We start from the raw sequence: 26930 nt of genomic DNA, 5'->3' as shown, positions 1-26930 counted from the left end.
AAAATCCTATTGTCACTATTATCCCTCATGCCAATGCCGTACGTCTTCAACCCCCTCATAATCAAGATCTGCCGGATGAAGAAGGCAATGAAGAGCGCAGGTTTGCTGGCCGAGAAGCTGACGTACCCGGCCGTGCGCCGCGGAGACCTAGTGGAAACGCTGCACGGCGTGCAGGTGGCAGACCCGTACCGCTGGCTGGAGGACCCGGACGCGCCCGAGACGCGCGAGTTCGTGGCGCAGCAGAACGCCGTGACGCAGCGCGTGCTCAACCAGGTGCCGTTCATGGGCGAGACCAAGGCGCGGCTGACGGAGCTGTTCAACTACGAGAAGTTCTCGGCGCCGCGCAAGCACGGGGGCAAGTACGTCTTCTCCAAGAACGACGGACTGCAGAACCAGAGCGTGCTGTACATCCAGGACGAGCTGCACGGCGAGCCGCGCGTGCTGCTGGACCCGAATCTCCTGGCCGAGGACGGCACGGCTGCGCTCTCCAGCCGCGCCTTCTCGGAGGCCAAGCTGCAAGACGGCAAGCTCTTCTTCGCACACGGCATCTCCCGCGGCGGCTCGGACTGGCAGACGATCAAGGTCATGGCAGTGCACGACGGCCACAAGATCCTGGACGACACCGTGGAGTGGGTCAAGTTCTCCAGCATCGACTGGACGCACGACGACAAGGGTTTCTTCTACTCGAGATACCCGCCTCCGGAGAAGATGAAGGATGACAAGCATGACGACGCAGAAGGACCCAAGAGAGGCACCGAGACGGACTCGAACATGAACCAGCAGCTCTGGTACCACAAACTGCACACGCCCCAGTCGGAGGATAAACTCGTGTATGCGTACCCGAGCGAGCCGTCGTTCAATGTCGGCGCAGAGGTGTCGGATGACGGCAAGAAGCTGCTGCTGTACGTGCAGGATGGCTGCAAGAACGCCAACATGATCCACGTTGCGGATCTAAGCGATTTCGAGAAGTTCCTGGAGGGACCGAGCGACGCGACGATCCCGGTCACGAAACTCGTGGACAACATGGACGCGGCGTACTCGTACATTCTGAACGATGGGGAATACTACTACTTCAAGACGAACGCGGATGCCCTGCGGGAGCGTGTGGTGCGCACTAAGCTGGGCGCTGCGCCTGTGTGGGAAGAGGTGATCCCAGAGCAGCCGGACGCCATTGTGATTGAAGGTGTGCACCCAGTGGCTCCGAACCTGCTGGTCGTGCAACTCGTCAAGGACGTACACAATGAACTGCACGTGTACAACCTCAACGGTGAGTTCCAGTACGAGATCCCGCTTCCGAGTGTGGGCACTGTCGGCGTTGCTAGCAAGCGCACCGAGTCCGAGCTGTTCTACCACTTCATCTCCTTCCTCTACCCGGGATCCATCTTCCGCATTGATCTATCCCAGAAGGGTGCAACCCCCGGGTCTCCGCCGGATGCTGAGCTCTTCCGGGAGACCAAGGTGAAAGGCTTTGACCCAAGTCAGTTCGAGGCGGAGCAAGTGTTTTACCCGTCGAAGGACGGCACGAAAATCCCCATGTTCATTGTGAAGCGCAAGGATGCACCGAAGAATGGCGATTTGCCCGTGTACTTGTACGGCTACGGCGGGTTCAACATCTCGCTCACGCCGGCATTTAGTGTGTCGCGCCTTATATTCGTCCAGCACTTCAACGGTATGCTGGCTCTGCCCAACCTGCGTGGTGGTGGTGAGTACGGCGAGCAATGGCACCAGGATGGCATGCTGCACAAGAAGCAGAACGTGTTTGATGACTTCCACGGTGCTGCTGAGTACCTCATCAAGGAGGGCTACACAAACCCGGAGAAGATCGCCATCCACGGCGGCTCCAATGGCGGTCTGTTGGTGGCGGCTACCAGCAACCAGCGTCCGGACCTTTACCGCTGTGTGGTGGGAGCTGTCGGAGTCATGGACATGCTACGCTTCCACAAGTTCACTATTGGTCATGCGTGGCGCACGGACTACGGCGACCCGGATGTGGCGGACGACTTCGAGTACATTCGCCGCTACTCGCCCGTGCACAACGTGCCGAGCGCTGATAGCGCCATCATGCAGAAGCTCGCGGAGCGTGGCGGCTTCCCGTCGGTTCTCTTGACTACGGGTGACCACGACGACCGTGTTGTGCCCCTGCACTCGTACAAGCTTATCGCGGAGCTGCAGCATCAGCTCGGCAGCTCCGAGACGCAGACTAATCCTCTGCTTATCCGCATTGACACGAAGTCTGGCCACGGTGCTGGCAAGCCCACCACCAAGATCATTGAGGAGACGTCTGAGGTGTTTGCCTTCGTCGCATGGAACCTCGGCACGCCTTACGTTGCCTAAGAAGATGGCGATGGCTTCTTGTTGCAATGCATTCCGTGCAAGCAGGAATAGAGTCAACGTCGCTGTGAACGTTTGTGTGATGATCCATTTGTTGCTGTGCCTGAGCTTTCAGTGAGTAGATCAGCTTTGTGGCATTTCTGCAAGGCTAAGGGGTGCAAGCCAGTAGCGATAAAATACATGGGTTTTCTTTAAATCGTCGGCCTGCAGGATGCCAATTCCCGACGACATCTCGACATCGTCTCACAGAGTTTCGATCACGTCATCGCTGGCCTCACTGGTCTCATCAAGAACAGTCCTGCAGGCCAATATGGCATCGGGGTGGCACATCACACTTACGGGGAGACTGCCGTCGAACTCTAGTTGATTCTTGCCGGTGAGGCCAAGCTCGTATGTGTTGGAGCCTTGCACTCGCATCGTACACTCCATGGCCTTTTGCAAGGTAAGGAATGCATCATTAATATGGTCCCTCGTCAGCGACAAGAACCCTCGCTCCACACCCGACATCAGCTCCGTGAGACTCGACATGGGCGACTCCAAAGCAGGAGCCGGCAGTCCTTTGAGCGCTGCTTGAATAGGTTTGAAGAGCGCGGAGTCCATTACAGCAAAGTCTGGTGAGTACGGGGGCAGGTTCTGCATCTGAATGTTCCATCCATCCTTGCGTCCCTCTTCCGCGAACACCGCGTCGCCACAGCACCGGATTTTGGCGCTGTCTTGCTGAATGAAGACAGGGCCTTGCATAAGGTGCACAGGCATCCTGCGGCGAACTGCAGGGACGATCAACTCGGTGATCATACGTTGCACATCCTCTTTTGCCACTGTTTCCATCGCAACAAACGCCCGCGCGGGCAATTGCTGCAAAGGCTTCATATCCACGTCCTCCACGAGAATCTGCACCTCTTCTCGCACAAAAGGCCATGTGCCAATCTTGCCGTCAAACTGTTCGTTCTTCTGCGGATCCCACTGCGGTCGCGCAACAGCAGCCATGAACATGACCCTGACCTTCCTATCTCTCGGGAGCGAGAACCACTTCAGGTTGACGTGCACGACATTGTGCATATCCTCAAACAGCCCATTGGGCCGAACTTTATCAGCACAATATCTGAGCCGCTCCAATTTGTTCTTGTCCGTGAGCGACGGCTTGATGGAGTTGATTGTGGGCGTTCCGTCTTCCTTGAGCAGCTCGTACAGCGTCGTTTTGGGAATACCCACCGCTGTGGCCAGCGCCCGGATGGAGCCTCGCTGAGCCAATGGGATCTCCTTCACGCGCTCCAGCTCCGCCGACCAGTCGCGCTTCCGGCGGCCGCGGCGTCCGACCTTCCGCGAGGCGACGTCGCACACCTCGTCGCCGTTCTCCAGACTTTGCACCGCTCGCTTCCAGAGCCGCGAGACGGTGCGGCGGTCAACACGGAACTCCGCGGCGGCATCCATGACTGCGTGGCGCGCCAGTTTTGACGTGCCTTCCACGCGCCGCTTGAGGAGGAAGTCCAGCATGGCACGGCGCTCGTCGTACGTCAAGTTCTTGGTGCCGCGCTCACGCCACGCGCTCGTTTTCTTGCTGGAGGCGGCGGACGACGCGGACGCGGACTCGGTGAGGAATGAGGTCTCGGTGGACGCCAAGGCAAGCGACTCGGGCAGCGCCTCCGCGGGACCCACTGACAACTCCTCGGCCATGATGATCTTCGATGAGACTTGGATAGTGGGTGGAGGAGACAGTTCGGCTGGACGCAACGTAACTTCTGTGATATCATTGGTTGAAATATTGCCCTTTGTGTAAAATACATAACACAACTTCAACATGAACATGTATCATAGTTTCCACCCATGTCAAAGTAATGATACTGCAGTCAGAAGAGCTGGTGCAGACTTCATTGCAACTGCGAGTTGAAGATTGTTGCCTATTGCAACTCAACGAACACAAGACCACGCTAATGCTTGGTAATTTTACAGTCTTTGAGCCTTGAGCTGCCTACCCCTCCGTTGAGTTCAGGATGGATTGACACTTCCTCAAAGCCTCGTGCTTGCACATCACGCTTACGGGCAGACTCCCATCGAGCTGCAGACTTCTCTTGGTGACGTCCTCTTGCGTTTCAAAATCGTTGGAGCCACCGGCCAGCATTACGCACTCCATAGTTTTCTGCAAGCTCAAGAAGGCGTCGTTGATTTTCCGCTTCGGGAGGGTGTCGTACGTGCGCTCCACGCCAGCAATCAGTTCTTCGATCGGAGGTAGCTGTGCGGCGACACTGCGAAGCTGCAGGGGTATCAATTCCGGATAAATACTCTTGAGGAAGCCGTGATCGAGCACAACGAGCTCTGGGCTGTACGCCGGCTGGTACTGCACCCGGATATTCCACCCATCCGTGCTGCCGTGTTCCGCTACGACCGGGTCGTCGGGCGAAAGTCGCACTTGTTGGTTGTCCAGCTGAATGAAGAGCGGTCCGTTGCGCAGCGCACTCGGCATCTTCAACTTGATGGCGGGGATGACATAGTTTGTGATCATGGCCTGGATGTCCTTCTTCGCGACCGACTCCAAGACGCGGAAAACTCTCCCGATCGGTTGAGCAGAAAGCATGCTTGCATCTGCGTACGTTCCAAGCGGTAGGGGCGGTTCAGCCACCACGAATGGCCACACGCCAAGCTTACCATCAAACTGCTGCTGGTTTTCGGCGTCCCACTGCGGTCGAGCGACAGCAACGAGAAACATGGCTTTGGTCTTTTTCGCGTCGCGGTGGCCCGGTATCGAGCACCACTTGGTGTTGATGTGTACCACGTTGTACATGCTGTCGAACACGCCGTTCGGCTGCATTTTACCCAAGCAGAAGCGCAGTCGTTCGCGCTTGTTCTTGTCCGAAAGCGGCGGCTTGATGGAGTTGGCGATCGTCGGCTTGACGTCAGTTCTATCGTCCTTCGTGTCTGCGCTAGCTGTGGTGGCTGTATCTTCGCTCCGCAGTAAGCGGAAGAGCGTAGTACGGGGGACACCCACAGCCGACGAGAGGGCGCGCAGCGAGCCACGCTGGCTCAGCGGCAGCTGCTTGACGCGTTCCAAGGCGGCCGAGTAATCCTTCTTCTTGCGTCCACAGTTACCGCGCTTTCGGGACAGCACCTGCTTCATCACCACGTCGGTGGGTGCTCCAGCGTCCATTGCAGCCTTCATGAGGTTCCAGATGCGCGACACGGTGTTGCGGTGCACCTGGAACTGCTCGGCGGCGGCTGTGATGACTGCGCGCGGCAGGCGGGCCTCGCCTTGGCTGTGCTTGAGCAGGAACTCGGCCATGGCGAGCCGCTCGTCGTCCGTCATGTTGGGCTTGCGTCGCGCCTGCGCCTTGTCCTCCTCCACGACCTCCTGCATCTCGACCAGGAAGGCAGGCGCGTCTGGGATCGACTGGAGACTCGCCATCTTGAGAATGAGACCGTTTCCACCATGTAATTCTGGACAAAATCGTTTCAGCCAATGAAAACTAGGGGAAGTGATTTTCATCTAATCAGAGCGCCCGCAATGTCCCGGAAAGAATTGCGGCGCAGAGACTTTTGGCCACATAAACAAAACTCGTTGGGATGCTCAAGTACCAGAAGTGGCTCGCGGCGTTCGTGCTGCTGCTCGCGCTGTGGCTGCTGTTGTTGCGGTACGCGACCGAGAACGTGAGCGACCCACGGATTCTACAGGTGGTGACAGCGCTGCCCATGTACGCGCTCGTGTCCTTCGGCGCGTACTCGCTGGGGATCATCGCGCTGTCCGTCATGGCCGTGCAGGATTTCCCCGAGGCGTCCAAGGAGCTAGACCGGCAAGTCGTGGAGGCCAAGGCTGATCTCGCCAAGAAGGGATTCAAGTTCGACAAGCAGTAGCGGCAGAAGGATGGAGGAAGTGAAGATATGCATGTGAGAACGACAACAAGCTGTAGCGCGCGCTGTAAGGAGCGGATTGCAGTGAGTCGAAGACCAGCGTGATTGCAAGATTGTGCGCTACATGCTGAGGTGACTGGTTCGACTGTGCGTAGCCGCCATCGCGGGCTGCAGCGGCAAGAAACATCGAGGCTGCAGCCGGGTCAAGTGCTGCTTCGTGGCATATCTCGGCGACCTGCGATATTAAATACATGTGATGTGTCTACACAATTACCTCTGGAAATCAGTATTATGATTCCACGTCAACGAGGTTTTTAGGTTTTTAAGGTCGGTGGATCGCATTGGTTTCAAAAGCCTTGTGCACGACCACGGAGCGGCATTCGGACCCAGCCAAGACGACGCGTGGGTGCGACTATCAAGCTACAATCGACTCAGGAAGACGGCGCACTAGATTCTCCAGCGTCTCCTCTCTCGATTGAACCGAAGTTCTTCTTCAATTGACGAGTTTGGGCGCCGCACAACGCGTTCCTGCAACGTGGACCTGCAGCCAGTGACTTGAGACAGCCATTATGGGAGGCGAGTGCGTGCCGGATCATTGCCGCGAGTGCGGCAGTGCTGACGTCGTGACGGACTTTAGCGCGGGCGATGTCGTGTGCCGCAGCTGCGGCATGATCCTCGGTGAGCGCATTATAGATGATTCCCCCGAATGGCGGACATTTGCTAATGATGATCGGGGTGGTGACCCCGCTGCGAAATCCAGGGTCGGTGACGTCGCGGACGCGCGGCTGAACAGCCTCTCGCTGACAACGTACCTGGTCGACCCGAAGAAGGGCGGCGGGGGCGGCGACGCCGATTCGGGGCGCAAGCACAAGCGACCCAACATCTCGTCAGACTGCGCCAAGGTCAAGAGGATGCAGCGGAACATGTCGCGCATTCAGGAAGTCGCCGACTCCTTGTCGCTGCCCAAAAAAATTGTGGAGATCGCACTGGATGTGTACGCGGAAGCAGAGAAGCAGGGCGTGAATATGCGCGGACCGGAACGAGACAGCATGGCGGTCGCAGTGCTGTTTATCGCGTGCAGGAAGGCGGGCAATGCTCGGTCGCTGAAGGAGTTTGAAGAAGCGTCGGGCGTTCCGAAGCGCCGTATCGGCAAATCCTTTATGAGCTTGCAGCGGCGTCTGGATATCGACGTGAAACAGGCAACGACTGATGAGTACGTTCAGCGCTTCTGCTCGCGACTGGGTCTGCCCAACAAGACGCAGATGATCGCACACGCTGTTGCGAAGAAGGCAGATAGTTTGGAGCTGTCTAATGGACAGCCTCCGGTGGCAGTGGCGGCGTCGGTGATTTATCTGGTGGCGGCGTATACGAATGCGAAGCGCTCTATCCAGGAAATCAGTGATGTGACGATGATTGGCGAAAAGAGCATGAAGCGGGTGTGCAAGGAGCTGAACAAGAGTCGTGTGGTGCTCTTCGAAGGAGTGGTGATGACTTAGATGACTGCTGGGCGTGACGCCAAGAGCGGCGATACACGGCGTGCGAGTGCAGCGTGGCGACGACAGAGGAAGAAGACCTCGTAAGTAAACAGGAACATATATTTATAGGGGGCTGCGCGCTTCCTATTTGCATCCAATCAAGAAATCTCTTGAACAGTCTGAGAGTACTCGTGCTTGCCTGGAATTTATCTGACTGACATCGTTGTATTTTTTGCTGCTTCTTTTACTTTCAGGTAGACAATAGAAGAAGGACTGAGCGAGGGCATCATGGATGACTGAGACGCGTTGTTGTACACTACGTAATGTTATTGGTTGACTTCCGACGCGACGCACTGTTGTTGAGCCTCTGCTTCGGGCTATGCCTTGCCTGCTTTTTGGCTTGTTTGCGGGCAAGCCAAAACTGATATCCGCTGTCACTCGTACACGAGCTGGGCGATTTCTATCCAGGATGTGCGTGTTCGTTGACACCTCTTGAGACTCCAGACGACGCCCCGGTAGAGCAGCTCCTCGCGGTTGTTGAGTCGACGCAGCACCAGCTCCAGATTGTCCGAAAGCTGCATCATTGCAAAGAACACAGCTGTAGCTAACGCCAACCCACACACTATAAATCTAAAGCTATTGCAGCCGTACCTGTTTGGTACACGGCTCGGAGAAGCAAAGCGATAGTCCACACGTTGTAAAGCACCACAGATACCCACACCCATAACACGGGAGGCACGGGAAGTAGTCTTCCACAGTCTGGTTGAGCACGTCGACGCAGAACTTGAACTCCCTCCGTGAAACTGCGAGGCAACGACAAACAGCACACAAAACACCACCAATGTAAGATCCACGTCAACGCAGCCACTTGGCAGCACCGAAATAATGCTCGAAAGAACAGCTACATCCGCGTACTGATGCCGTCCAACGCCGTGGGGAACACGTCGTCGTATGCTGACGAGTAGCCGCTCACAGTCTTCATGCCCGTCGCCTCGAGCCGCGCCAGTACCACAAGGTTGTGACCGTCGCCGGGCACGAGCCGCTCCGTGGACATCCGCGATGCTTGTCACTTTGCTAATCAAACGAGCGGACGCCAGTCGCGCGAATCTTTAATAGATCTTCAAGGTGAGCCCGAAAGGGCGTATGTTTCTGTACACCAATCTGATGTCGTTAACACTAATGTAGTGTGCGCCACGCTGGTGTCTTTTCTCGAACATCCGAAGGCCTCGGCATAGTCAAACCGAGTCGGAGTCAAGCAGCCACCAAGTCGTCGCCTTCTTCTTCCCTCTGCCGCCATGTCCACCGCAGCTCGCCGACGATTGATGCGCGACTTCCGCAAGCTTCAAAATGACCCGCCGTCGGGCGTGTCGGGCGCCCCCATGGACAACAACATCATGCTCTGGCAGGCCGTCATCTTCGGGTAAGGGAAGCGTCAGATCTCAGCGCCACGCTCTCTTTACCATCTCTAACCATGTGAACGTCATCCAACCAGACCGGACGATACGCCCTGGGAGGGAGGCACCTTCAACCTCACGCTCGAGTTCAGCGAAGATTACCCCAACAAGGCGCCGACCGTCAAGTTCATCACGAAAATGTTCCACCCCAACAGTACGAAACGTCGAGTTGTCTTGTGCTGGGTCTGTCGCTCACTGTGGGTTATTGCTATTGCTGCTGCAGTCTACAACGACGGCCAGATCTGTCTGGACATCCTGCAGAACCAGTGGTCGCCGATCTACGACATCTCGGCCATCCTCACGTCCATCCAGTCGTTGCTGTGCGACCCCAATCCGAACTCGCCCGCCAACTCGGAGGCCGCGCGCCTCTTCCAGGAGAACCGACGGGAGTACAACCGTCGCGTGCGCGAAATCGTCGAGCAGAGCTGGCAGGCGATCGCATAAAAAGCTCGCTCGTCGGAACGCGCGCCGCAGCGTTGTTGTCTTGTCACTGCCTGGCCTCTTTACCACTACCGAGATGGAGTGGGGTACTCTGTTAGACCGGCGCCATTCTTGTACGTGTGTTGCCTCTCTTTATTTTCTCCGCCTCGAGCCGACGAGAGCCGTGATTGCGTCGCACGTGACTGCTAGAGGGCGTCATGCGACGCACATTTCAGACTGTGACCGACGAGAAGGAGAGTGAGCAGCATGACGAGACCGAGCTGGAGAAGCAGTGCATTGACGGAGGAAAGATGACCAGCATGGACAACGAACTAGGCCGAAACAGGCAGGTGCATGTAGGATCAACGAACTGAACAAACGAGCAATACTCTTTGGCTGCTTCGTACGCTTCGTTCATCATTGCACAGCCTACTACGACTGCGCGAACGGCGCCTCAGCAGCTTCCTCTACGCTGCCAAGCAACTGGTTTGACTGAACTTGGACCGGGTTGAAGCGCGGCTTGAGCGTTGGCGCCTTGACGGACCCGGAAGCTACAGCCGCGGCACCAAACGATGACAATTTAATATCGCAGCCCAGATCACGCAAGGCTGCGTAGGCTTCATCGCCGCACCCGCGATACTGCTGTGCCTCGCGTAGCAGCGGCTCGATCTCTGGTTCATCGTTCAGGAAACGTGAGCGCAGCTCCACGCTGCGTGCTACCATGTTGCGTACTGCCAGACTCGCTTGACGCAATACAGCGACGTCACGGCGATGGGCCTGCATGGCTCGCGAGATTCGCTGAGCAGCTCCGAGCTCGACTAGCGTGCGACTGTTCTCTGGGGAGCGGAGTGCAATCGCGGCTAGTGTAGCACAAGCGTTTTGCTGAATGGATGCATCTCCTTCGTGGCGCCGCATGACCAGCAAAGTCCGCTCGACTCCTCCAGACTGGAGGATCGTCCGCTTGAGATCGTCAGCCGCTGCCACATTCCTGAAAACAGTGATGCAGCGCTTGGCCACAGGTGCGTTGTGCTTGTATGCCTGCATAACTTGTTGCACGGTAGCCAGGCCGTCCAGGTCGGCAATCTGTTGGCAGTTTTCCTCCGTCACTGCAAGTTGCTTCAGCACAGCAAGCCAGTTGACTAGTCGCTCCGGCGATGCACTGGATACCCCGGTGACGACATCGTTGCACCCAACTTGACGCAGCACTTCTAAACTATAGGGAATCACATCGCGCTCGGCAAGAGCCTTGATCGTATCTTGTGCCTGCGAGAAGGTCGCGCGCGGATCGTCATTAATGGTGAGCACACGGAAGCAAAGCGCCAGGTGCTTGGACAGCACGTCGTTGCCCTTCGCTCTATCCAAATGGCCACACAGCGCTTCAACACCGTCTGCCTTGGTGAAGTGCGCTTTATTGCTCTCGTGCTTGACACAGGCCGCCTTGATCAGGGCTAGAACGCGGACCACAGTCTCCGCATTTTCCCACTGACGCTTCAAAACCTGCACGAGTTTCTGCATTCCTGCACCACCGATAAAATCCTGGCTGTCGGCATTGTCTGCGCACAGCAGCGCTAGTAAATTGCTGCAAGACGTCACCACCGCGACAGAATCCGCGTCCAACAGCGCCAGGAGCGTGTCCACGGCGTCGTTCTGCGCCGCCACGACGCGGGCCTCCGGGATTTTCTCACAGACACTCTGCAGCTCTACAATAAGGCTTAGCACTTGGTCCTGTTCGCTCTGGACCTTCGAAAGTTCCTGCAGCTCTGCGATCATCCGCTTCAGCTGTGCAGGCAGCGGCTCTTGGCCCTCGGAGACCCGGGTCGCGCCGCTCTTAATGATGTTGGACAGGTCCACGCCCTGCGACTCGAACTGCTGCACCGCATCCACCACCGCCTCCGCTAGTGACATGTCGAAGTCCTCCACATTCTCCGCCACGCACTCGTCGAACGTCTCCTGCGAGATCTGCGTCTTCATCTTTCAAGGCAATCGGGTTACGGAAGGGTACACTGAAAATGTAAATGTAGCCAAGTCTATTGTAATGTTTCTGGTTTATTTTCACTTTTGAATTTCCACAAGATCGGAGATGGCGGAGTGCGATGGCAACGCGGATACCGACAGGCTGTTGGTCGAGGGCGTGGAATCTCTGGACGAGTATCTCAACGAGCACGAGATCGCGTGTGCTCAGCTCAAGCAGGTGCGTTTCTTCGTGAACTGTGCATGGTTCTAGAGGCGTATTGACGTCATATTGGTGCAGGGTTTCCTGAAGCTGACGAAGGCCAGACTGCGGCTACCAGATCACACGCTAACTGAGGTCTCCTACCACGAAGAGTTCGAGGCGTCTCGCGTGGTGACGCTGGATTCTGAGGGGAATTGGCGACTTCGGGACGCATCAAAGGTGAAAGTCGACACGACAAGCGGCGGAGACTCCTGCTCCTCGCTGCAGCATCGAAGAGTGGGAAAAGGCGGCCAGGACGAAGAACCGGTGGCTACAGTGAGCAGCAACACAAGATTAAATGCAGACACGCTGCTTTGGTTCAGCTCGTTGCCGCCGAGTGACCTTCGCCAGGCGCAAAAGCAGTTTGCTAGTGGTACGTTGCTACCATGTTGATGCTTACAGGGTGAGTTGCTTATTTCAAATGCCAACGGCATCTCTGTTGCTTGCACAGGTCTCCAAGCATTGCTAGTTGTAGCATCAGCAGCTGGAAAGGTTCAGCGAGCTGTTCACGGAGTCACAAAAAATTAACGTTGTCGCAGTCAATGATAAATCAAGTTCAATGGCTTATATGGACTCGAGATACAGCAGCTCGGAGACTTCTACATATCTCACCCGCTTACTCTTTAGCGCCCTGCTTCATGAAAAGGTGACACTCGTTTAAAGCTGCCTTACACAGATTGGCGCTGTTGAAAACGTCCAGCTTTCTCGCGCTTGGACTTCCGCTGCAGTGCGATCAAACACAATTCGTCAGACCAAGATCAATACTAATACTCTTCGCAAGCGTTGAACGTACCCCGTCGCGTCCAAAAAGAGTCGTAAAGCGCTGCCTCATCTTGTCCATGGCCATATCAAACTTGATGCTCTTTTCCTTGATGAACGGGACGTTCATATCCTTCCCCGTGTAACCGCGCTGCAGATTACGACGGATGAACGTGTCGTACTCCGCGATGATGCGGATGATCAGGTCCGACGTCGAAATGCCGTCGGTGCGTTGCGTCTCGTGGAACTTGCCCATGGCCTTAATACGAGCGTACACGTCACCCTCCGCCGCCTCTCCAGACGTGTCCGAGTACGGCAGTGCGTCGTGACACACGAAGTCAATCTGGTGCTTCTCAATAAACTCGTCTGTGATCACCCACGGGGCGTCCTCCACCACTTCGTCTACCCACCTGCAGTGGCGCAGAGACTCGTAGCGCTCTTTGTCCGTCATGACAGTGCGGCCTTTGAGTTTGTGCGTGATCTCGTCACTGCAGCAGCCTACGATCAGGAACGTGTTGGGGTAGGCCTCTTTGCACTGCTGTAGGGCCTTAGCATGTCCGAAGTGGAAGAGGTCGAAGATGCCATCGGCGTAGAGACGCAGGGGGCGACCGGTCAGCGTACCGGGTTCTCCTTCTACCAATGTCTTGCAGGAGCTTGTGGACTCGGTGCTTGTGGCACTTGGCGCTTCAGCGTTCGCAGGTTCGTTTAGCGCAAGATCCTGCTTGGTCTCATCATTCGTGTTGATTGCTGCCTGCAACGCACCATAACGTAAGAACTGGAGTACCGAGACAATACCAAGTCATGTTAGGACTTACTGGGGCCATTTTCGGTGGAAATTTCGTGTGCTGCGCGGCGTCGAGAGAAAGCAGGAGTGGCTGCTAGGAGCACCGCCATGAGGGGCCTTATCAGCGACAGACAGCTTGTTCAGTTTCGCATTACCGTTGGTGGTGGGAGAGGACGTTGTGCGATGCTTTGCCAAGGCGTCCATCGACTCGAGGACGACGTCGCTTCAACTACGTCACTTACATTCACTCCTAAGTTCGTTTCCGAACTTAAGTCCTCATTTCAATTTTAGGGATGACGATCGACCACGCCGCGGAGACTGGCGAGGGCAGCGTGCTCGTAGCGCGGCTCGCGAGCCGCCACTTCCGGCCCGGAGGCGTCGTCAAAGGCGTCGTGAGGCTCGTGAGTCACCGGCAGCAACCTGACGCGCAGTCGGAGATCGCCCACGTGGTGGCGCAAGTGCACGGCCACGTCACCGTCGACAGCAACCTGCTGACGCTTCCCGTGGTGCACGTGAACTCGCCGCGGCCGGCGTCGCAGGAGGAGCGCGCACAGCTGGAGCGCAAACTGTCAGAGGACGTTGTGCTGTTCGACAAAATGGGCGCGGCGCTGCCCGACGTACGCCACTTCTCGGGGGACACAGGCACGTGCATCTTCCGCTCGGCGCCGTCGGTTCTGCTGTCGGATATCAACATCGCACCTACGCAGTCAGAGCTGGAGGCCGCTACAACAAAGAGTCAAGATGCTATTGACCCTGTTTCAGCGGTTGAAGCCGCAAAGGAAGAGACGGCGGAGCGCTGTACGCGAGAGTTCGCGATCGCGCTGCCCGAGAAGGTCTGCCCAACGTTCCGCGGCTCCTCTGCTCGGGTTTTCTACGTGGTCTCCATCACCGCACAATGTGCCAGTGCTGACAGCAAACCTGTTTCGGTGCACCTGCCGTTTGAGGTGTATGGCTCCGAGTACTTCTTCGAGGCTGGTACAGTGGCTAGCGCCAGCCACCTCGCAGCGAGTCTGGGCAAGAACGTTGGCAGCGCCGACAAAGCAGGTGAAACCAAGAAGCCGAATGTTGTTGGTGGAACTACTCGTGTCGGTAGACTGGATCGCAGCATGTCATTGGCGCCTGCACCAGTTGGAGTGCGCAAGGGCAGCGAGATCGCGTTCGAGCTGCGTCCGTCACTCATGCATGGCCGAGTGGAAACGGAGCAGATGCAGCGCGCGCAGACGAGCATTTTCACGATCGGCAAGGACAGCAGCCACCTCGTGCGCTTCCTGCTGACCAAGCAGTTCTACCAGCCGGGAGAGGTCTTGCTAGGCATCTTTGACTTTACTCGCGCCAGCATTCCGTGCTTCGAGGTGTCGGCGACGCTGTGCCTTGAGGAAACGCTCTCGTCGATGGCGTTGGACCCGGACCGCGTTGTACAGTCCAAGGTGTTCGGCAGCTTCCGCGAGCGCACGCTGGGCGTACTGCAGACGAACGTGCGGTTCAACATCCCGCACGATGCGCTGCCGACCATCAAGACGGACCTGGTGCGCTTCCAGTGGCTGCTTCGCTTTGAGTTTTCGGCGGGCGACTCCAGCAGCAGCGGCGTCACCGCGCAGAGGCAAACCTTTCAATGGCAAGTGCCGATCGTCGTGCAGCCCGCAGTAGCTTCGGAGCGCAACCAACTCGCCAATGTGCCGCACAAGCTCTACTCGGGCAGCACGCGCGTTACCTCGCTCTCGGCGACGTCATCGGCCTGAGCCACATCTATTAACGCACAAACCTGCGCTTTGTCATGGCGTCCATTCAGCCAATTTCAGCCATTTGCTGTTGTAGTACTCACTTCTCTACGTCATAATCCGATCTAATAGCATGTCGTGATGTTGAAGTGGCTGATGTGGGCGCGTCACATTTTAATTTCAGGTGGATACACTCGCACTTACACCAGCACACACACTACTTTGTCCGATTTTTTTTCAAAAAAATTGCCCCGTGTCACTCCAGAGTTTTCAACCGAAAAGGACCGCGAACGACAAGATGGCGAGAAAGGTGCGTGGCAGTTCCCTGCTTCAGACGTGCTTTCGATGCGCGGCTCTCATCGAGACCGAGATCGGCGCCGAATCGCGCTGTGTCCCCCGGTTTTGAAGGTGCAATGGCCGCCGTGGTTCTGATACTTTCGTGGATCTGTGCAATGTAGAGACGCGCCAATGAGATGAACAACGCGGAGGATGCCGAGGCCGACCACCACGCCCCTTCCTCCGAGGAGGAGACGAAGCCGACGGCGGAGAACGACAACAGCAGCGTCAGCAGCCAGGAGGGCGACGACGAACCGCAGCCGGAGCCCTACCGGAAGACGCTGAAGGAGGGAGAGCCCGGTACGCTGACTGGCCGCCCCCTGCGTCTCTACGCCGACGGCATCTTCGACCTCTTCCACTTCGGACATGCTAAGGCCCTACAGCAGTGCAAAGAGGCCTACCCCAACACGTTCCTGATCGTAGGCTGCTGCAGTGACGAGATCACGCACAAACTCAAAGGCCGCACTGTCATGACGGACAAAGAGCGCTACGAGTCTCTGCGCCACTGCAGGTGGGTAGACGAAGTGGTGGAGGACGCTCCCTGGGTGCTTTCGGACGAGTTCCTGGAGGAGCACCAGATTGACTACGTGTGTCACGACGCACTGCCGTACTCGGACGCGTCAGGGGAGGCGTCAGAGGGTGACGTGTACGCTCGTATTAAGGCCATGGGCAAGTTCCTGGAGACTAGGCGTACCGACGGCATTTCGACGTCGGACCTGATCATCCGCATCATCGCGGAGTACGACACGTTCATCCGTCGTAATCTGCAGCGCGGTTACTCTGGCAAGGATATGAACGTCCCGTTCATCAAGGAAAAGAGCATCAAGTTTGATATGGCAGTAGACAAGGTGCGCAACGACGTTGACGGCTTCGTGCACAAGTGGATCAGCAAGGCCGACGATATGCAGCACAGTTTCCTGGAGCTTTTCAGCAAGGAAGGCCGTCTGGTAAGTGCAGTATCCCCTTGTCGATTTGTTGTAATTGTATCCTGTCTAACCTTTTGTTGTCGGTCGTGCTGTTGTTGCTGCTACGTAGCGCACATCCTTCCGCAAGCGCCGAAAGATCATCAAGGAGCGGTTGTCAGAGCGCATGTCCGAAATGGCACGTGAAGGACTGTGCTAAAGAAGCTGCGGCAGGTATCATCGAAAGAGCTCCTCTTGCCTAGACTTGAGGTTGCTCGTCTCGAAGACTGGGTCTCTATTGCCTTGTTGGCCTTTGATTTGGATATGTGCATCCTGATTTGTATGGCAATCTGCATCATTAACCACTGAGAAATGACAAGACATGCTTTCTCTCTTGCTATGTGTACCCGTGCTGCTTCATCCCGTGAGTAGCGACGTTGAGGATAACGCGCACGTTGCCTGCAGATGTGACTCGCGTAACCTCGCGGCTGTCGCTTTGCGCAACAAACTTCGAGTCGAAGTACTCAGGAGGCGATCCCGTGAGCCATGCCACGAACTGCTGGATCCGCGACGATGATAGCGGCCGAAACAGCGGCACTTCACGCACCGAGCAGCCTGGGGTCACAGGAAACGCGACTGAGCCGTAGCCTCGCACCACGTCTCGGCCGAGCGCGTCCAGTCCGTACAGACTGAGCACCAGCCGCGGCCAGCCGAAAGGATTCGTGCTCTTGAACGACACGTCGATGGGGAAGTTGAGTAGGATCTCGTCTTCGTGGCTCGCCAGGTACGCGATCTGCGAGAGTCCGTTTTCCGCTCCCTGCAGTGCAAAACGTCGAGCTAAGTCACGCGAGATGTCAGCAAGGATCGGTTGCGGACCTACATGTAGCACGCGCCAATCAACGCCGTAGGTTATGGAGTATCGGCAGTAGACGTTGCCCACACCCGGATACTACTGGCCGCATACAATTGCACATTGGACCAGCTCCTTATTGAGTCATAGGATGTAGCAGCATTGGACGTACGTGCACACTCTCCACCTGACCGGAGCAGATGACCTGGAATCCAGCGGCAGGCTGCGCCGCCGGCGTGGACGTCATTACCGCTGGAACGTCCACATGATGACCGCCCAGGCTATCTGCTTTCCTCTGTCGTAGCCGCTCCAAAGCCTTGTTCACCGCGTCGTCGCCAGCAACTCGCGATGCCATCGTCAAAGTGCAGCGTCGCTTGGACAAAACCATGCTGCGCACCGTAACAAACGCAACATTGCGGATATACGATGCTCCAAGCAACTTAAGTGTCCCCCTTGAAAACCTGCGCTAAACCACGAAAAGTGATGGCGGATCGGGTGGAGTCGGCGGACGAGCGCACGCTGCGCCGCGAGCTGCTGGAGCTGTCCAAGAAGCGGGAGGCGCTCGATAACTCAAGTGCGTATTGCTCTACATCCTCTGGGCTTTGCGTTGCATATATACGCCTCTGATCTGCGTAAAGCGTTGAGATCTTAAGGCTAATTGCACTTCCCTTGTGTGCAGAGCGTCGTGGGAGCGGAGCTGCAGTCGGTGGAGTAGCAGGTCGCCGCAGTGTGTTCGCTAGGCTCGGAGCTGAGCCGACGAGAGCAGGAGGCGGCAATCGACAGGTTCAGCTGAAGGAGAACAACACTCGGGGGAATGCGCCGAGGAGACTCGGCAAACGCGAGAACGAGGACAATAGGCAGAGGACTGCAGCCAAGAGACAGAGACTGCACTCGGCAGTAGCCAGACCGGAGGGCACCGAGGGGAGGACGGAGACTAGCAGGACTTCTACCACCGCTACTTCGCCCTCTGCCGACAACGCTCGTGCTCAGCAGCGCAAGCAGCGTGCAGTGGCGCCGTACGCTCAGAAGGACGGCATTGCACGTAGCCGTCGCATGTTTGGTGCGTTGATGGGTCACTTGGGCAAAGCGAAGCGGCAAATTGAAAAGGATACGGACCTGTTTAAGCGTCAGGACTCCAAGCAACACGAGGCTGAGCAAAGGGAGAAGATGCAGAGCCAGAACCTTGAGAACCGAGCGCGCCATGAGGCGGAGGTTGCGAGACTGGAAACGTTGGTGGCGCGCACCGAGTTGGACCATAGCGAGCAAATTGCTCGTGCGAAGCTGGAGCATTTGACGATGGTGCGTAAGAGCGAGAGCCAATCCAAATTTTTGGTGACCATCTCGTCACCACCAATTTACTACCTTCCGACTCAACACACAAAGGAGACGGAGGATCTGATCGCTGCGTCTGTGGAGGCTCATGAGGCGAAGATGAAGGCCAAAACCCAGAGTCACGAGGAAAATCTGCGAAAGCTGGAGACTGAGTTCGCAACCAAGTTGGAACAGCTACGCGAAGAACTGGAAGCAGCAAAGACAGGTGAGAAGGAGAAGACGTCTGCTGAGGACACATCTCGTGAGAAGAAGGGCGATGCGATGGAGGACATTGACAACGACATGGATCATGCTCAAAAGGAGTCGGAACGGCTTAAGCAGGATCGACAGAACGATTCAAACGTGAAGGACAGCGAGATGGCTGTCTCTGATGAGCCTGCAGAAACGTCAGCTATGGAGGTTGAAGATGAGGCTATTGCCCAGGAAAGTGCGTCAGGAAGCGAAGCCGGCGAGAGCAGTGTCATGGAAGCAAGGAGTAATGGTGACGCCAACAGCGACATCAAGAATGCCATTGAGTCGGATCCGACGAGTGGGGATGGTGCTACCTCTCCTTCAGAAGTAGTGATCGGTAAAGCGGACGCAGTTCCTAGTGAGCCGAAGGCTGCATCACCCAGTCGAATCAACGAGGGGTCAGAGCAGGCGAAGGAAGAATCGAAGAGCGCGAAGCAGAATGACCAATCGGGGAAGACCGCGCCAAAACCTGCGAGCCAGCTCGACGCCACCGACGCAGCAGCAGCAAATGGCGTCAACCTTTCAAAGGACGCTGCTGAGAGTGAAGCGCCAGTGCCAGTCGAACCCAAGAAGGACTGGTCAGCCGAAGTTGATAAGATGAAGGTGACCGAGCTTCGGAAGGAGCTGAAGAAGCGAGGACTGGACATCAAGGGCCTCAAAGCGACACTCGTGCAGCGGCTCAAGGAGGCGATGCATGAAGAAGACGAATCCAAGTAAGTTTCGTATTTATGCTGGCCATACACCACAATATACCAGACTTTGACGCTCCGACATTGCCGCACAAGCCATTCACTTTAGGTTTGCTGTAACTTTAGGAAATTCTTACGTTGTGGCGCTGCATGGGCGTGAAGTGGTCCACGCCAATTACATCTCTATAATTGAATCTTCTTCTGCCACACCATTTATGCACTTCAAAAGGTTTTCGCAACCAGCAGCGACGCATCACGCTTCCCGTTTCGCTATCTATCTTGCTGCTACTATAGAGCCGCAGCAGAGAAGCCACCCGAGCCCCGGAAGAGCCCAACGCCAACGCCAACGCCAACGCACCAACGTATCCGGATACGTCGTCTACCCGTTCCAGCAGCCAGAGCACACAGCGAGAGTCAGGGATCATGGGCAGCGCCAGCAGCAAAGCGGGCGACGCCAACCCCAAGAACTTGGGCGCAGACCCGAACGACCCCAACGCGTTCCCTTTGCAGCACCACCCGTACTACAACCAGGCAGGCGGCCAGATGCAGCAGCAGCCCCCAGGCGGCAAGGATCCGTTCTACGCGGCCCATCACAACGCCACGGAGGCTATGGACGTGGACCCGCCCACCGAGTCGTCCTCGGACATGGACGGAGACATTTCGGACGCCAAGGACAATGCCCAGTCGACGGACGTCGCGCTCCCGCCCGGGGAGGACGTGGTGCCCATGGTGTTCAAGTGGGAGCACGGGGGACGCAACGTGTTCATCACGGGCACATTCAATGGCTGGGACAAGCAGTGCCCCATGCACCGGTCAGGCAACGACTTCACGTACATTGCCAACCTCACGCGGGGCAAGCACATGTACAAGTTTGTGGTGGACGACGACTGGCGGTTCGCACCCGACCAGCTCACGATGGCAGATGTGGAGGGCAACGTGAATAACTACGTGGACGTGTCGGAGTTCGCGCCGCTGTCCGACTTTGACGGCAGGAACAAGGCGCAGGACGACGACGAAGACCCCGAGAACCCGTACTCGCGGTACATCCCCGAGATCGACGAGTACACGAAGGAGCCGCCCCCACTTCCGCCACACTTGCGGCACATTATTTTGAACAAGGTAAGCCAATGTGGTGCCTCCAGGGGTTGTGCGGGTCCTAACTCGCGTGTTTTTGTTTGTGTCAGGCACCGCCGACAGTCGATGGTAGATTGCTGCCTGTGCCGCAGCACGTGGCGCTCAACCATCTATACTGCACAGCAATCAAGGACGGCATGATGGTGCTCGGCATCACCAACCGCTACAAGCAGAAGTTCGTGACCACCGTTTATTATAGCCTCATGCCCGGCGCCAACTAGCTCTTGCCTCTGTTTGCAAGAGCTATTGGCACGTGAGTAGGTGGGTCGGTGGACGGACGGGTCGATCGGAAGACCGATCCAGCACAGGTAGTAGACAGCGGGAGGAAGCTCGGAGCAGAGTCGCGAATGATCCAAGTGTTGGACGCGGCGGGCGCATGCAGCGCGCATGCCTTGCTCCGCTTCTGTAGGAAGTAGACAGCAACTCTTTTTTTTTTGTGGTAAGGAGCTGCTCGTATTGGTCGAGCGAGCAGTGCAAGTGCACGCGGCAGGGCATGACCGACCTAGGAACGGCGAAGCCTTAAGCAATGAGAAGCGAACACACTGCATCTTCGTCCTTCCGAGCCATCGCCACACCCACACGACGCATGAACACAGCGACAAGAGCAGCGCAAAAACAATAAACATATTTTTGTCTTCTTCTGCAGCTCCAGCTTCGACCACGAGTCCTCTTCAATTGACGACTGCCTGTATCTCTCTCACTGCCCTCCTGCCAGCGCTCTCCAATCAAAACTGCATGCTACGCCGCCTTCTATGGCTGGGCCGAGCTTCTGTCTGCGCTCTTGAGCACTTGGACACGAGCTGCAGAGCTACACTGTCGTTTATACGTAGATCTCCGCCCACAGGAAGAGGAAGAGCGAGCCGAAGCCCAGCAGCAGCGCGGCAATGGCGGCCAGCACCAGCTCCGCCACGGCGTTCTTCTTGGGGGCCACGGCGCGCGTGAAGAAGAGCGCCATGAAGACGAGGCCGGTGAGCAGCAGCGCCGCCGTGAGAAGACCGTAGCTCTCCGGGTCCACGGGGCTCGTGTACGGGATTTCCTAAGCGACACGATAGAGAAAAGGTTAACCGCTGCAGATACAGGGACGCCCCGCGACGGACAGCCACGCACCATTTCCATCGTGAAGTACCGAGATCTGCCGGGTTCTTGCTTGACTGACACGTATGAGCGCTTTTTCAAGGTTCGTATTCGATACGGGAGGTGGCGGATAAAGCAAGAGATGGCTACATTTGTTTTTACATTTCGACCATTGCCATCAAAAACGCTCAAAAGCCATGGTGTCTTCATTACCTGTAGTGTACGTGCCATGCCGCTCTATAAATCGGGGTCAATATCCTGCGCCCCATTCACTGCTGCAGGCTGCATGCTCTGGCGAAGCGACGACTGCAGAGTAAACGTTGGCTTGGCCGTCGCAAAGCTGAACGTCGCCGACTGCATGAACGCTGGCGCTGCTGCCTGTGTAGCCATCTGCGCCTTCTCCAGCTCCTCGTCTCCATCATCCAGTACTGCAAACACGTTGCTGCCGTGGTATTCTGGCTGCACCGGCTTGGACTTGCGGTTTTCCTGGTTCGGGTTTACCATGGGCGCGTCCTTGGGAGCCTCCAGCGCTGACATGAAGCCATGAAAGCCTTCGACCTCGCGCACAGCAGGCGCAGGCTGCACAGGATTCGAGTTACTATCAACAACATTAAACCTCCACGTTAGCACAAAGCAAAAACCTTCGTAGCAGTCACCACTTACAACTGGAACGTCGGTGCAGCCATCACAAAACTTGGTGGTGCCACGGCCGCTGCCTTAGGGACGACGCCAGGCTTCCTAGCGCTTTTGGCAGCCATACGCTCGTCAAAGTTACGGAACTCGTCCGACACTGGCGCCGGACGCTTGGCCACCTTTGCTTTACGTTTGCTGCTGTGTGGGTCGTTCTTGCCTGCTGCTACCACGCCAGACCTGAAAGCAGCATAGTCAGAAAATAATCCTGTGTATCATCCTGCAGCCTGCCGCTCCCGACCTGCGCTCGTGCTTCTGTAGCGCCTTGAACATGCCAGTCTTCTTGCCGGCCTTCTTGCCGGCATTGCCTTTAGCCTTACCACCTGCAGCACAGTATACGTTAGCACGAAGCAGCAGGACGGACATGCACCAGGACGTACCGCTCTTCTTGGCCATGGTCCAGTCGTCAAAATAGTCCCAATTGAGTCCAGTCTTTTCGAGACACAATCCGTCCCAAATTATATATTCGCCGTACGGACGCCACTTCAGCACAAGAGACTATTGGGACCATGGCGGACCAGAGCATGAGTCTCATGGACGGCACGTACTTCGTCGGGCGCAAGGAGATCCTGGACTGGATCAACAACCTGTGCGCCACGAACCTGGCCAAGGTGGAGCAGACGTGCACGGGCGCCGTGGCCTGCCAGATCCTGGACGCCATGTACCCGGGCAAAGTGCAGATGAGCAAAGTGGACTGGGCGGCCAACAAGGACTACGAGTACATCCAGAACTACAAGGTCCTGCAGAAGGCCTTCATGCAGCTCAAGATCGACAAGCACGTCGAGGTGGACCGCCTCGTGCGCGGCAAGTACCAGGACAATCTCGAGTTCATGCAGTGGTTCAAGGCTTTCTACGAGCGCAACGCGTCGGGTCAGTCCTACGACCCACTGAGCCAGCGGGACAAGGGCAAAGGCGGCGCTCAGTTCACGCAGAAGTTCGGCGGCTCTGGGGTCTCGTCCTCCGCTCCGGCGGCACCCGCGCGGCGCAAAGTCGGAGCCGCCACGACGTCCAGAGTCGGCCGGACGCCTCCTGCCGCTCCGGCGGCTGCTAGAGCCAGTAGGACGCCCACGGGCGTCTCTCGACGTCCTACGGGCAGTGCCGGGGCGGTGTCTGCAGCTGACACGGAGGCGGCAGTGGCGGCGGCGACGGCTCCGCTCGAGAAGGAGCTGGAGGAGCTCACGACTACTAATGAGGCGCTCACGAACGAGAGCGGAGAGCTGCGTGCTATGGTACGTGGTAGTGGGAGTGTGTGTGTGTGTGTGTAGATGGAGGCTGATGGGTGCTGTGCTCTTAGGTGGAGAGCTTGGAGAAGGAGCGCGACTTCTACTTCAACAAGTTGCGTGAGGTGGAGATCATGCTGCAGGCGGCCGAGGACACGGAGAGCAACCCACTGGCGCAGGCGGTCTTCAAGGTGCTGTACGCCGCGGAGGACGGCGCGGAGGAGGAGCAGGTGCCTGGTGAGCCACAGGACGAGACGATGTAGGGAGGGAGGCAAGGCAGCAGCGTCGCTTTGAGGACGCTGCGGTCGATATGCCAACAAGACACAGCTGAAGACGGCCAGGGGAGGAGAAGAAATGAGAAAGTTGCCGGTAAGGACTCACAAATGAAAGCGTGTTATTTGAGCTGTAGGCGTCGCGGCGCTTGTTGTTATCCTCGCCTTGCTTCCTACAGGTTGGCGCTCTCGCTTATAAACTGGACCGAAGCCTAACAGAATCCACCAGGGACCACTGGATCCTCTGCAGTTGGCGCTGTGGTTGCAGGAGGCGCAGTCTCTGTCGGTAACGGTGTTTCGGTCCAAGTGGTCGATGCGGGCACATCAGTCGCTGGGAGCGATCCCTGCGTCGCAACCGGCACCTCACTGACCGGCGTGTCGACGGGGGTTGCTGGCGTTCCGACTGACGCTGGCGTAATTGTTGCAGGAATAGGGACTGTCGTCTCAGCAGGAGCTACCAGTGTCAAGATGGTGGCTGGCTGAGGTGTTTCAGTGGACGGGGAGGGGGTGATTGGCAACGGAGTTGCGGTGGTCGTCTCCGGTGTTGCAGTTGGCGCGACAGTCGATGGCAGTGGCGTCTCGAGTGTTGCTGGCGCTTCCGTCGTGGTTGTGGGCAGCGGAGTCTCCGATTCTGTGGTTGCTGCCGGAGCTGTAGTCGCATTCGTGGCGTTTGCCGAGCAAATCATCTTGAGGCCCGAGCACTCTTGGTCTTCCAGAGCGCACGTGGAGACCGGGAGTCGCGCCACGCAAAGCATCCAGCACACGTCGGCCTGCGTGGTGGTTCCAGTGCAGTCGCACTTCTTTTCGCACTTGGCGTCGAAGAACTCGGTGTGGTAGTTGCAAGCCTGGTTGCAGCCCACCGTGGGCGGCTTCTCCACGCCAGGCTTCAGCGTGCAGATGGAGTACGTGCAGCTCCCCTCGGACTCGACCAAGTGGCGGCCACCAGCGCAGCCAACAGCTTTGAGGTCGTCCGCGCTGCCAGTCGCCATCAAGTGGCGCGTCGTTCGGTTCGTGAACTCGTCAAAGTACATCTTGGACTCCAGCAGCCGTTGGTACGAAGGCATCAGCGTCATTTTGCCGAACCACGCGCGCAGGTTGCGCTGTCCTGCGGTGGCTTGGTCGTCCCAGACCATCTCTTCAGGCATGCGCATGCCGTGCATGACAGCCGGCAGGTGGTGACTAGTTTCCAGCCAGCGAGACGCGCCGGTACCGATCATGATCACCAGCTCGTCGGCCTTCAGCTCCGGACGCACGATCTCATCGAGCTCGGCAGCCCCAATCACCAGACCGGAGGCGTCGGATTTCAGGCGTCGCTCGCGGATACCCCCGTCCTGTGCGTCGACGGAGAAGAATTTAGGAGCGGCCATCGCGATGAAGAGTCCGTGGTCTTCGTGCATGGCCAAGGACAAGTCCCGCTCAATGTCTTCAGCTGACAGCGACCGGCGACTGGAACTTGGTGCGCCTGGAGCGGCTTCGTACGCGTGGAAGTGGTCGAGGCGTTTAGCGTCTCCGATCAGCTTCCGAGCGCTGATGGGACGTTCGCCGTCGCCCATGGTGAACTCGGTCTGGTCAAGTGCTGCAGCGAACGAGTCCACCGCTCGCTCCAATGTGCCGCTGAATTCCTCGTAGAGCTCGCGGTGGCCTGGACAATTGGCAGCCATCGCGTTCAACGAGTCCCTGTCCGTGTCGAGGAGCTCACGGCCGGCAGCAGCGCGCAACGTGAGGCGCCGAGTGCCGTCGTGGAACTGCTTGGTCGACAGGTAGCGCAGTCCTTCGTCCGTGTTTTCCGATGCAATGGCGCATTGCACCGCGCTCTGGAGAAAGCGCTCACGGACGTTGGCGTAGTTGGGGATGTTCTTGAGCGCGATGACGCCGCCGCGTTCCAGAGCGTTGAGCATGCGGCCTGGCGCATCGCCTTCCTGCAGCGAACCGTAGTCGAAGGAGGGGACAGCGAAACTCGGGACATCTTCTAATGCAGCGTCCGCGACTGCGGCAACGACAGCGCACGCAAATGCGACCTTGAAGCCTCGGAGCATGACGAGAGGAAGGTGCTGGAGACTGGAGATTGACGCGGGAGGAGGCCAAAGGCAAAATGACTGGGGCTGCTTCCGGCGGATCACTTCAGACCACAGAAACCTCAGCGTCAACGAGTGTCATGTGTGTGCTGCAGCCTGCAGGTCACGAGATCACTTCACCATCGCGCTGGAGAACGTAGCAGTGTCCGATCTACGAACAGCGCTACGTGGTATTGTTGACAGGCTTCAAGACGATGTGTACGCGCTCACATCGCTGCAGGATCATCGACCAGGTCTGCAGGAAGGAAGTGCGCGATTATTGATTAACGGTTCCCGTGCAACGCTAGACCGGGACACAAGCTCGTGACATCTTAGTGCAAGTCCGCACTTGCCCTACGGGTACAGTAGTTGACGCAGGCCTGAGCAATAGCGGGAAGTTTCACGTGACGCCGTGAAGGGTCTTGGTAGGGAAACTGCTTTCAGCAGACCTCGCAGTCCACATAAAAGCCCAGTGCCATGCCGAGGGAGAGCAAACCGAGTGCGGACGTGAAGGACGAGAAGCCTTCGGAGAAGAACCGCGCAGACGCGCCAAGTGAATCCAAGCCCCGTGCAGGCCACGAAAAGGCGAGCGCCAAAGACGACGATGGGAGCAGCTTCGACCCCGGCAGCAGCGACCTGGTGGACAAGGTCATCTCCTTCTTCTTCGACAACGACGAGTTCGCGCACACGTTCGAAGCCTTCGCAGAGATCCACTGCCATGCGTTCGACCTCGACAGCGACGAGATGAAGCTGGAGTGCGTTGGGCGTGTACCATACTTACCCTGGTGAAGCGTGACTAACATTCCTTTGCACCCCGGCAGATACACGGACATCTACAATGAGTTCCTCGCTCTCTTCGAGGAGAAGCTAGAAGGTACGTCCGAGACTGCTTGCCTGGAAGCACCGCAGCTAATCGGTAGCTCTCCATCTGTGTAGCGTACATCCAGTCGCAGGGAGCAACCGTGCACGAGTTCTACGACCTGGTGCGCCGAGCGTACGAGGTCGACCGTCAGTCGGGCACAGTGCTGTGCTCGGAGATCCTAGTCGCCACTGCCGACTTTGATGTGTTCGTGCTCATGATGCGCCAAACGAAAGAGACGTCACTGCTGGCCAAGCGCTGAGAGCTGACTAGTGAGCGTAATAACGACCCCCA

At 57.3% G+C, this 26930-nt stretch overlaps 20 protein-coding genes across 20 annotated transcripts; 11 read left to right on the top strand and 9 right to left on the bottom strand.

Annotated features, from left to right (window-relative positions):
• Positions 1–75: 75 nt before the first annotated feature.
• On the top strand, positions 76–2334 carry KRP23_612 (Prolyl endopeptidase; the record flags this gene model as incomplete). Its single annotated transcript, XM_067891045.1, has 1 exon — positions 76–2334. One exon carries the CDS (start codon positions 76–78, stop codon positions 2332–2334), a length of 2259 nt encoding a protein of 752 aa, XP_067751174.1.
• Positions 2335–2574: 240 nt separating this feature from the next.
• On the bottom strand, positions 2575–4005 carry KRP23_611 (uncharacterized protein; the record flags this gene model as incomplete). Its single annotated transcript, XM_067891034.1, has 1 exon — positions 2575–4005. The coding sequence occupies one exon, from the start codon at positions 4003–4005 to the stop codon at positions 2575–2577; it is 1431 nt and encodes a 476-aa protein (XP_067751173.1).
• Positions 4006–4300: 295 nt separating this feature from the next.
• KRP23_610 (uncharacterized protein) lies at positions 4301–5728 on the bottom strand (the record flags this gene model as incomplete). Its single annotated transcript, XM_067891022.1, has 1 exon — positions 4301–5728. One exon carries the CDS (start codon positions 5726–5728, stop codon positions 4301–4303), a length of 1428 nt encoding a protein of 475 aa, XP_067751172.1.
• A 158-nt stretch (positions 5729–5886) lies between these two features.
• On the top strand, positions 5887–6174 carry KRP23_609 (Dolichol-phosphate mannosyltransferase subunit 3; the record flags this gene model as incomplete). Its single annotated transcript, XM_067891011.1, has 1 exon — positions 5887–6174. One exon carries the CDS (start codon positions 5887–5889, stop codon positions 6172–6174), a length of 288 nt encoding a protein of 95 aa, XP_067751171.1.
• Positions 6175–6740: 566 nt separating this feature from the next.
• Positions 6741–7667, top strand: KRP23_608 (Transcription initiation factor IIB; the record flags this gene model as incomplete). The annotated part of the gene is made up of 1 exon (XM_067890999.1): positions 6741–7667. The coding sequence occupies one exon, from the start codon at positions 6741–6743 to the stop codon at positions 7665–7667; it is 927 nt and encodes a 308-aa protein (XP_067751170.1).
• A 413-nt stretch (positions 7668–8080) lies between these two features.
• KRP23_607 (uncharacterized protein) lies at positions 8081–8700 on the bottom strand (the record flags this gene model as incomplete). Its single annotated transcript, XM_067890988.1, has 3 exons — positions 8081–8221; positions 8298–8449; positions 8562–8700. 3 exons carry the CDS (start codon positions 8698–8700, stop codon positions 8081–8083), a joined length of 432 nt encoding a protein of 143 aa, XP_067751169.1.
• Positions 8701–8941: 241 nt separating this feature from the next.
• On the top strand, positions 8942–9544 carry KRP23_606 (Ubiquitin-conjugating enzyme E2 2; the record flags this gene model as incomplete). Its single annotated transcript, XM_067890977.1, has 3 exons — positions 8942–9066; positions 9139–9254; positions 9324–9544. 3 exons carry the CDS (start codon positions 8942–8944, stop codon positions 9542–9544), a joined length of 462 nt encoding a protein of 153 aa, XP_067751168.1.
• A 408-nt stretch (positions 9545–9952) lies between these two features.
• On the bottom strand, positions 9953–11491 carry KRP23_605 (Armadillo repeat-containing protein 6; the record flags this gene model as incomplete). Its single annotated transcript, XM_067890966.1, has 1 exon — positions 9953–11491. The coding sequence occupies one exon, from the start codon at positions 11489–11491 to the stop codon at positions 9953–9955; it is 1539 nt and encodes a 512-aa protein (XP_067751167.1).
• Positions 11492–11600: 109 nt separating this feature from the next.
• On the top strand, positions 11601–12260 carry KRP23_604 (uncharacterized protein; the record flags this gene model as incomplete). Its single annotated transcript, XM_067890955.1, has 3 exons — positions 11601–11711; positions 11772–12105; positions 12184–12260. The coding sequence occupies 3 exons, from the start codon at positions 11601–11603 to the stop codon at positions 12258–12260; spliced, it is 522 nt and encodes a 173-aa protein (XP_067751166.1).
• A 140-nt stretch (positions 12261–12400) lies between these two features.
• On the bottom strand, positions 12401–13315 carry KRP23_603 (Choline-phosphate cytidylyltransferase 1; the record flags this gene model as incomplete). The annotated part of the gene is made up of 3 exons (XM_067890944.1): positions 12401–12454; positions 12526–13242; positions 13307–13315. The coding sequence occupies 3 exons, from the start codon at positions 13313–13315 to the stop codon at positions 12401–12403; spliced, it is 780 nt and encodes a 259-aa protein (XP_067751165.1).
• Positions 13316–13568: 253 nt separating this feature from the next.
• On the top strand, positions 13569–15014 carry KRP23_602 (uncharacterized protein; the record flags this gene model as incomplete). Its single annotated transcript, XM_067890933.1, has 1 exon — positions 13569–15014. The coding sequence occupies one exon, from the start codon at positions 13569–13571 to the stop codon at positions 15012–15014; it is 1446 nt and encodes a 481-aa protein (XP_067751164.1).
• Positions 15015–15291: 277 nt separating this feature from the next.
• KRP23_601 (Choline-phosphate cytidylyltransferase B) lies at positions 15292–16451 on the top strand (the record flags this gene model as incomplete). Its single annotated transcript, XM_067890922.1, has 3 exons — positions 15292–15303; positions 15452–16276; positions 16365–16451. The coding sequence occupies 3 exons, from the start codon at positions 15292–15294 to the stop codon at positions 16449–16451; spliced, it is 924 nt and encodes a 307-aa protein (XP_067751163.1).
• A 177-nt stretch (positions 16452–16628) lies between these two features.
• On the bottom strand, positions 16629–17436 carry KRP23_600 (B9 domain-containing protein 1; the record flags this gene model as incomplete). The annotated part of the gene is made up of 3 exons (XM_067890910.1): positions 16629–17048; positions 17112–17180; positions 17254–17436. 3 exons carry the CDS (start codon positions 17434–17436, stop codon positions 16629–16631), a joined length of 672 nt encoding a protein of 223 aa, XP_067751162.1.
• A 128-nt stretch (positions 17437–17564) lies between these two features.
• Positions 17565–19361, top strand: KRP23_599 (uncharacterized protein; the record flags this gene model as incomplete). The annotated part of the gene is made up of 2 exons (XM_067890899.1): positions 17565–17655; positions 17761–19361. 2 exons carry the CDS (start codon positions 17565–17567, stop codon positions 19359–19361), a joined length of 1692 nt encoding a protein of 563 aa, XP_067751161.1.
• A 395-nt stretch (positions 19362–19756) lies between these two features.
• On the top strand, positions 19757–20688 carry KRP23_598 (5'-AMP-activated protein kinase subunit beta-2; the record flags this gene model as incomplete). Its single annotated transcript, XM_067890887.1, has 2 exons — positions 19757–20452; positions 20518–20688. The coding sequence occupies 2 exons, from the start codon at positions 19757–19759 to the stop codon at positions 20686–20688; spliced, it is 867 nt and encodes a 288-aa protein (XP_067751160.1).
• Positions 20689–21287: 599 nt separating this feature from the next.
• Positions 21288–21583, bottom strand: KRP23_597 (Transmembrane protein 258; the record flags this gene model as incomplete). Its single annotated transcript, XM_067890876.1, has 2 exons — positions 21288–21503; positions 21575–21583. The coding sequence occupies 2 exons, from the start codon at positions 21581–21583 to the stop codon at positions 21288–21290; spliced, it is 225 nt and encodes a 74-aa protein (XP_067751159.1).
• A 195-nt stretch (positions 21584–21778) lies between these two features.
• On the bottom strand, positions 21779–22627 carry KRP23_596 (uncharacterized protein; the record flags this gene model as incomplete). Its single annotated transcript, XM_067890865.1, has 4 exons — positions 21779–22139; positions 22205–22411; positions 22473–22554; positions 22612–22627. The coding sequence occupies 4 exons, from the start codon at positions 22625–22627 to the stop codon at positions 21779–21781; spliced, it is 666 nt and encodes a 221-aa protein (XP_067751158.1).
• Positions 22628–22740: 113 nt separating this feature from the next.
• Positions 22741–23714, top strand: KRP23_595 (Microtubule-associated protein RP/EB family member 1C; the record flags this gene model as incomplete). Its single annotated transcript, XM_067890854.1, has 2 exons — positions 22741–23460; positions 23526–23714. 2 exons carry the CDS (start codon positions 22741–22743, stop codon positions 23712–23714), a joined length of 909 nt encoding a protein of 302 aa, XP_067751157.1.
• Positions 23715–23935: 221 nt separating this feature from the next.
• On the bottom strand, positions 23936–25759 carry KRP23_594 (uncharacterized protein; the record flags this gene model as incomplete). The annotated part of the gene is made up of 1 exon (XM_067890843.1): positions 23936–25759. The coding sequence occupies one exon, from the start codon at positions 25757–25759 to the stop codon at positions 23936–23938; it is 1824 nt and encodes a 607-aa protein (XP_067751156.1).
• A 495-nt stretch (positions 25760–26254) lies between these two features.
• Positions 26255–26898, top strand: KRP23_593 (uncharacterized protein; the record flags this gene model as incomplete). The annotated part of the gene is made up of 3 exons (XM_067890832.1): positions 26255–26532; positions 26599–26651; positions 26714–26898. The coding sequence occupies 3 exons, from the start codon at positions 26255–26257 to the stop codon at positions 26896–26898; spliced, it is 516 nt and encodes a 171-aa protein (XP_067751155.1).
• Between the last annotated feature and the right edge of the window lie 32 nt (positions 26899–26930).

Source organism: Phytophthora ramorum (genome assembly GCF_020800215.1).
Source record: "Phytophthora ramorum isolate Pr-102 chromosome Unknown Phyram_PR-102_s0001, whole genome shotgun sequence".
In the NCBI taxonomy this organism is placed as follows: domain Eukaryota; phylum Oomycota; class Peronosporomycetes; order Peronosporales; family Peronosporaceae; genus Phytophthora; species Phytophthora ramorum.
The sequence above is the reverse complement of the archived record's forward strand: the minus strand, read 5'-3'. Positions and strand labels throughout refer to the sequence as shown.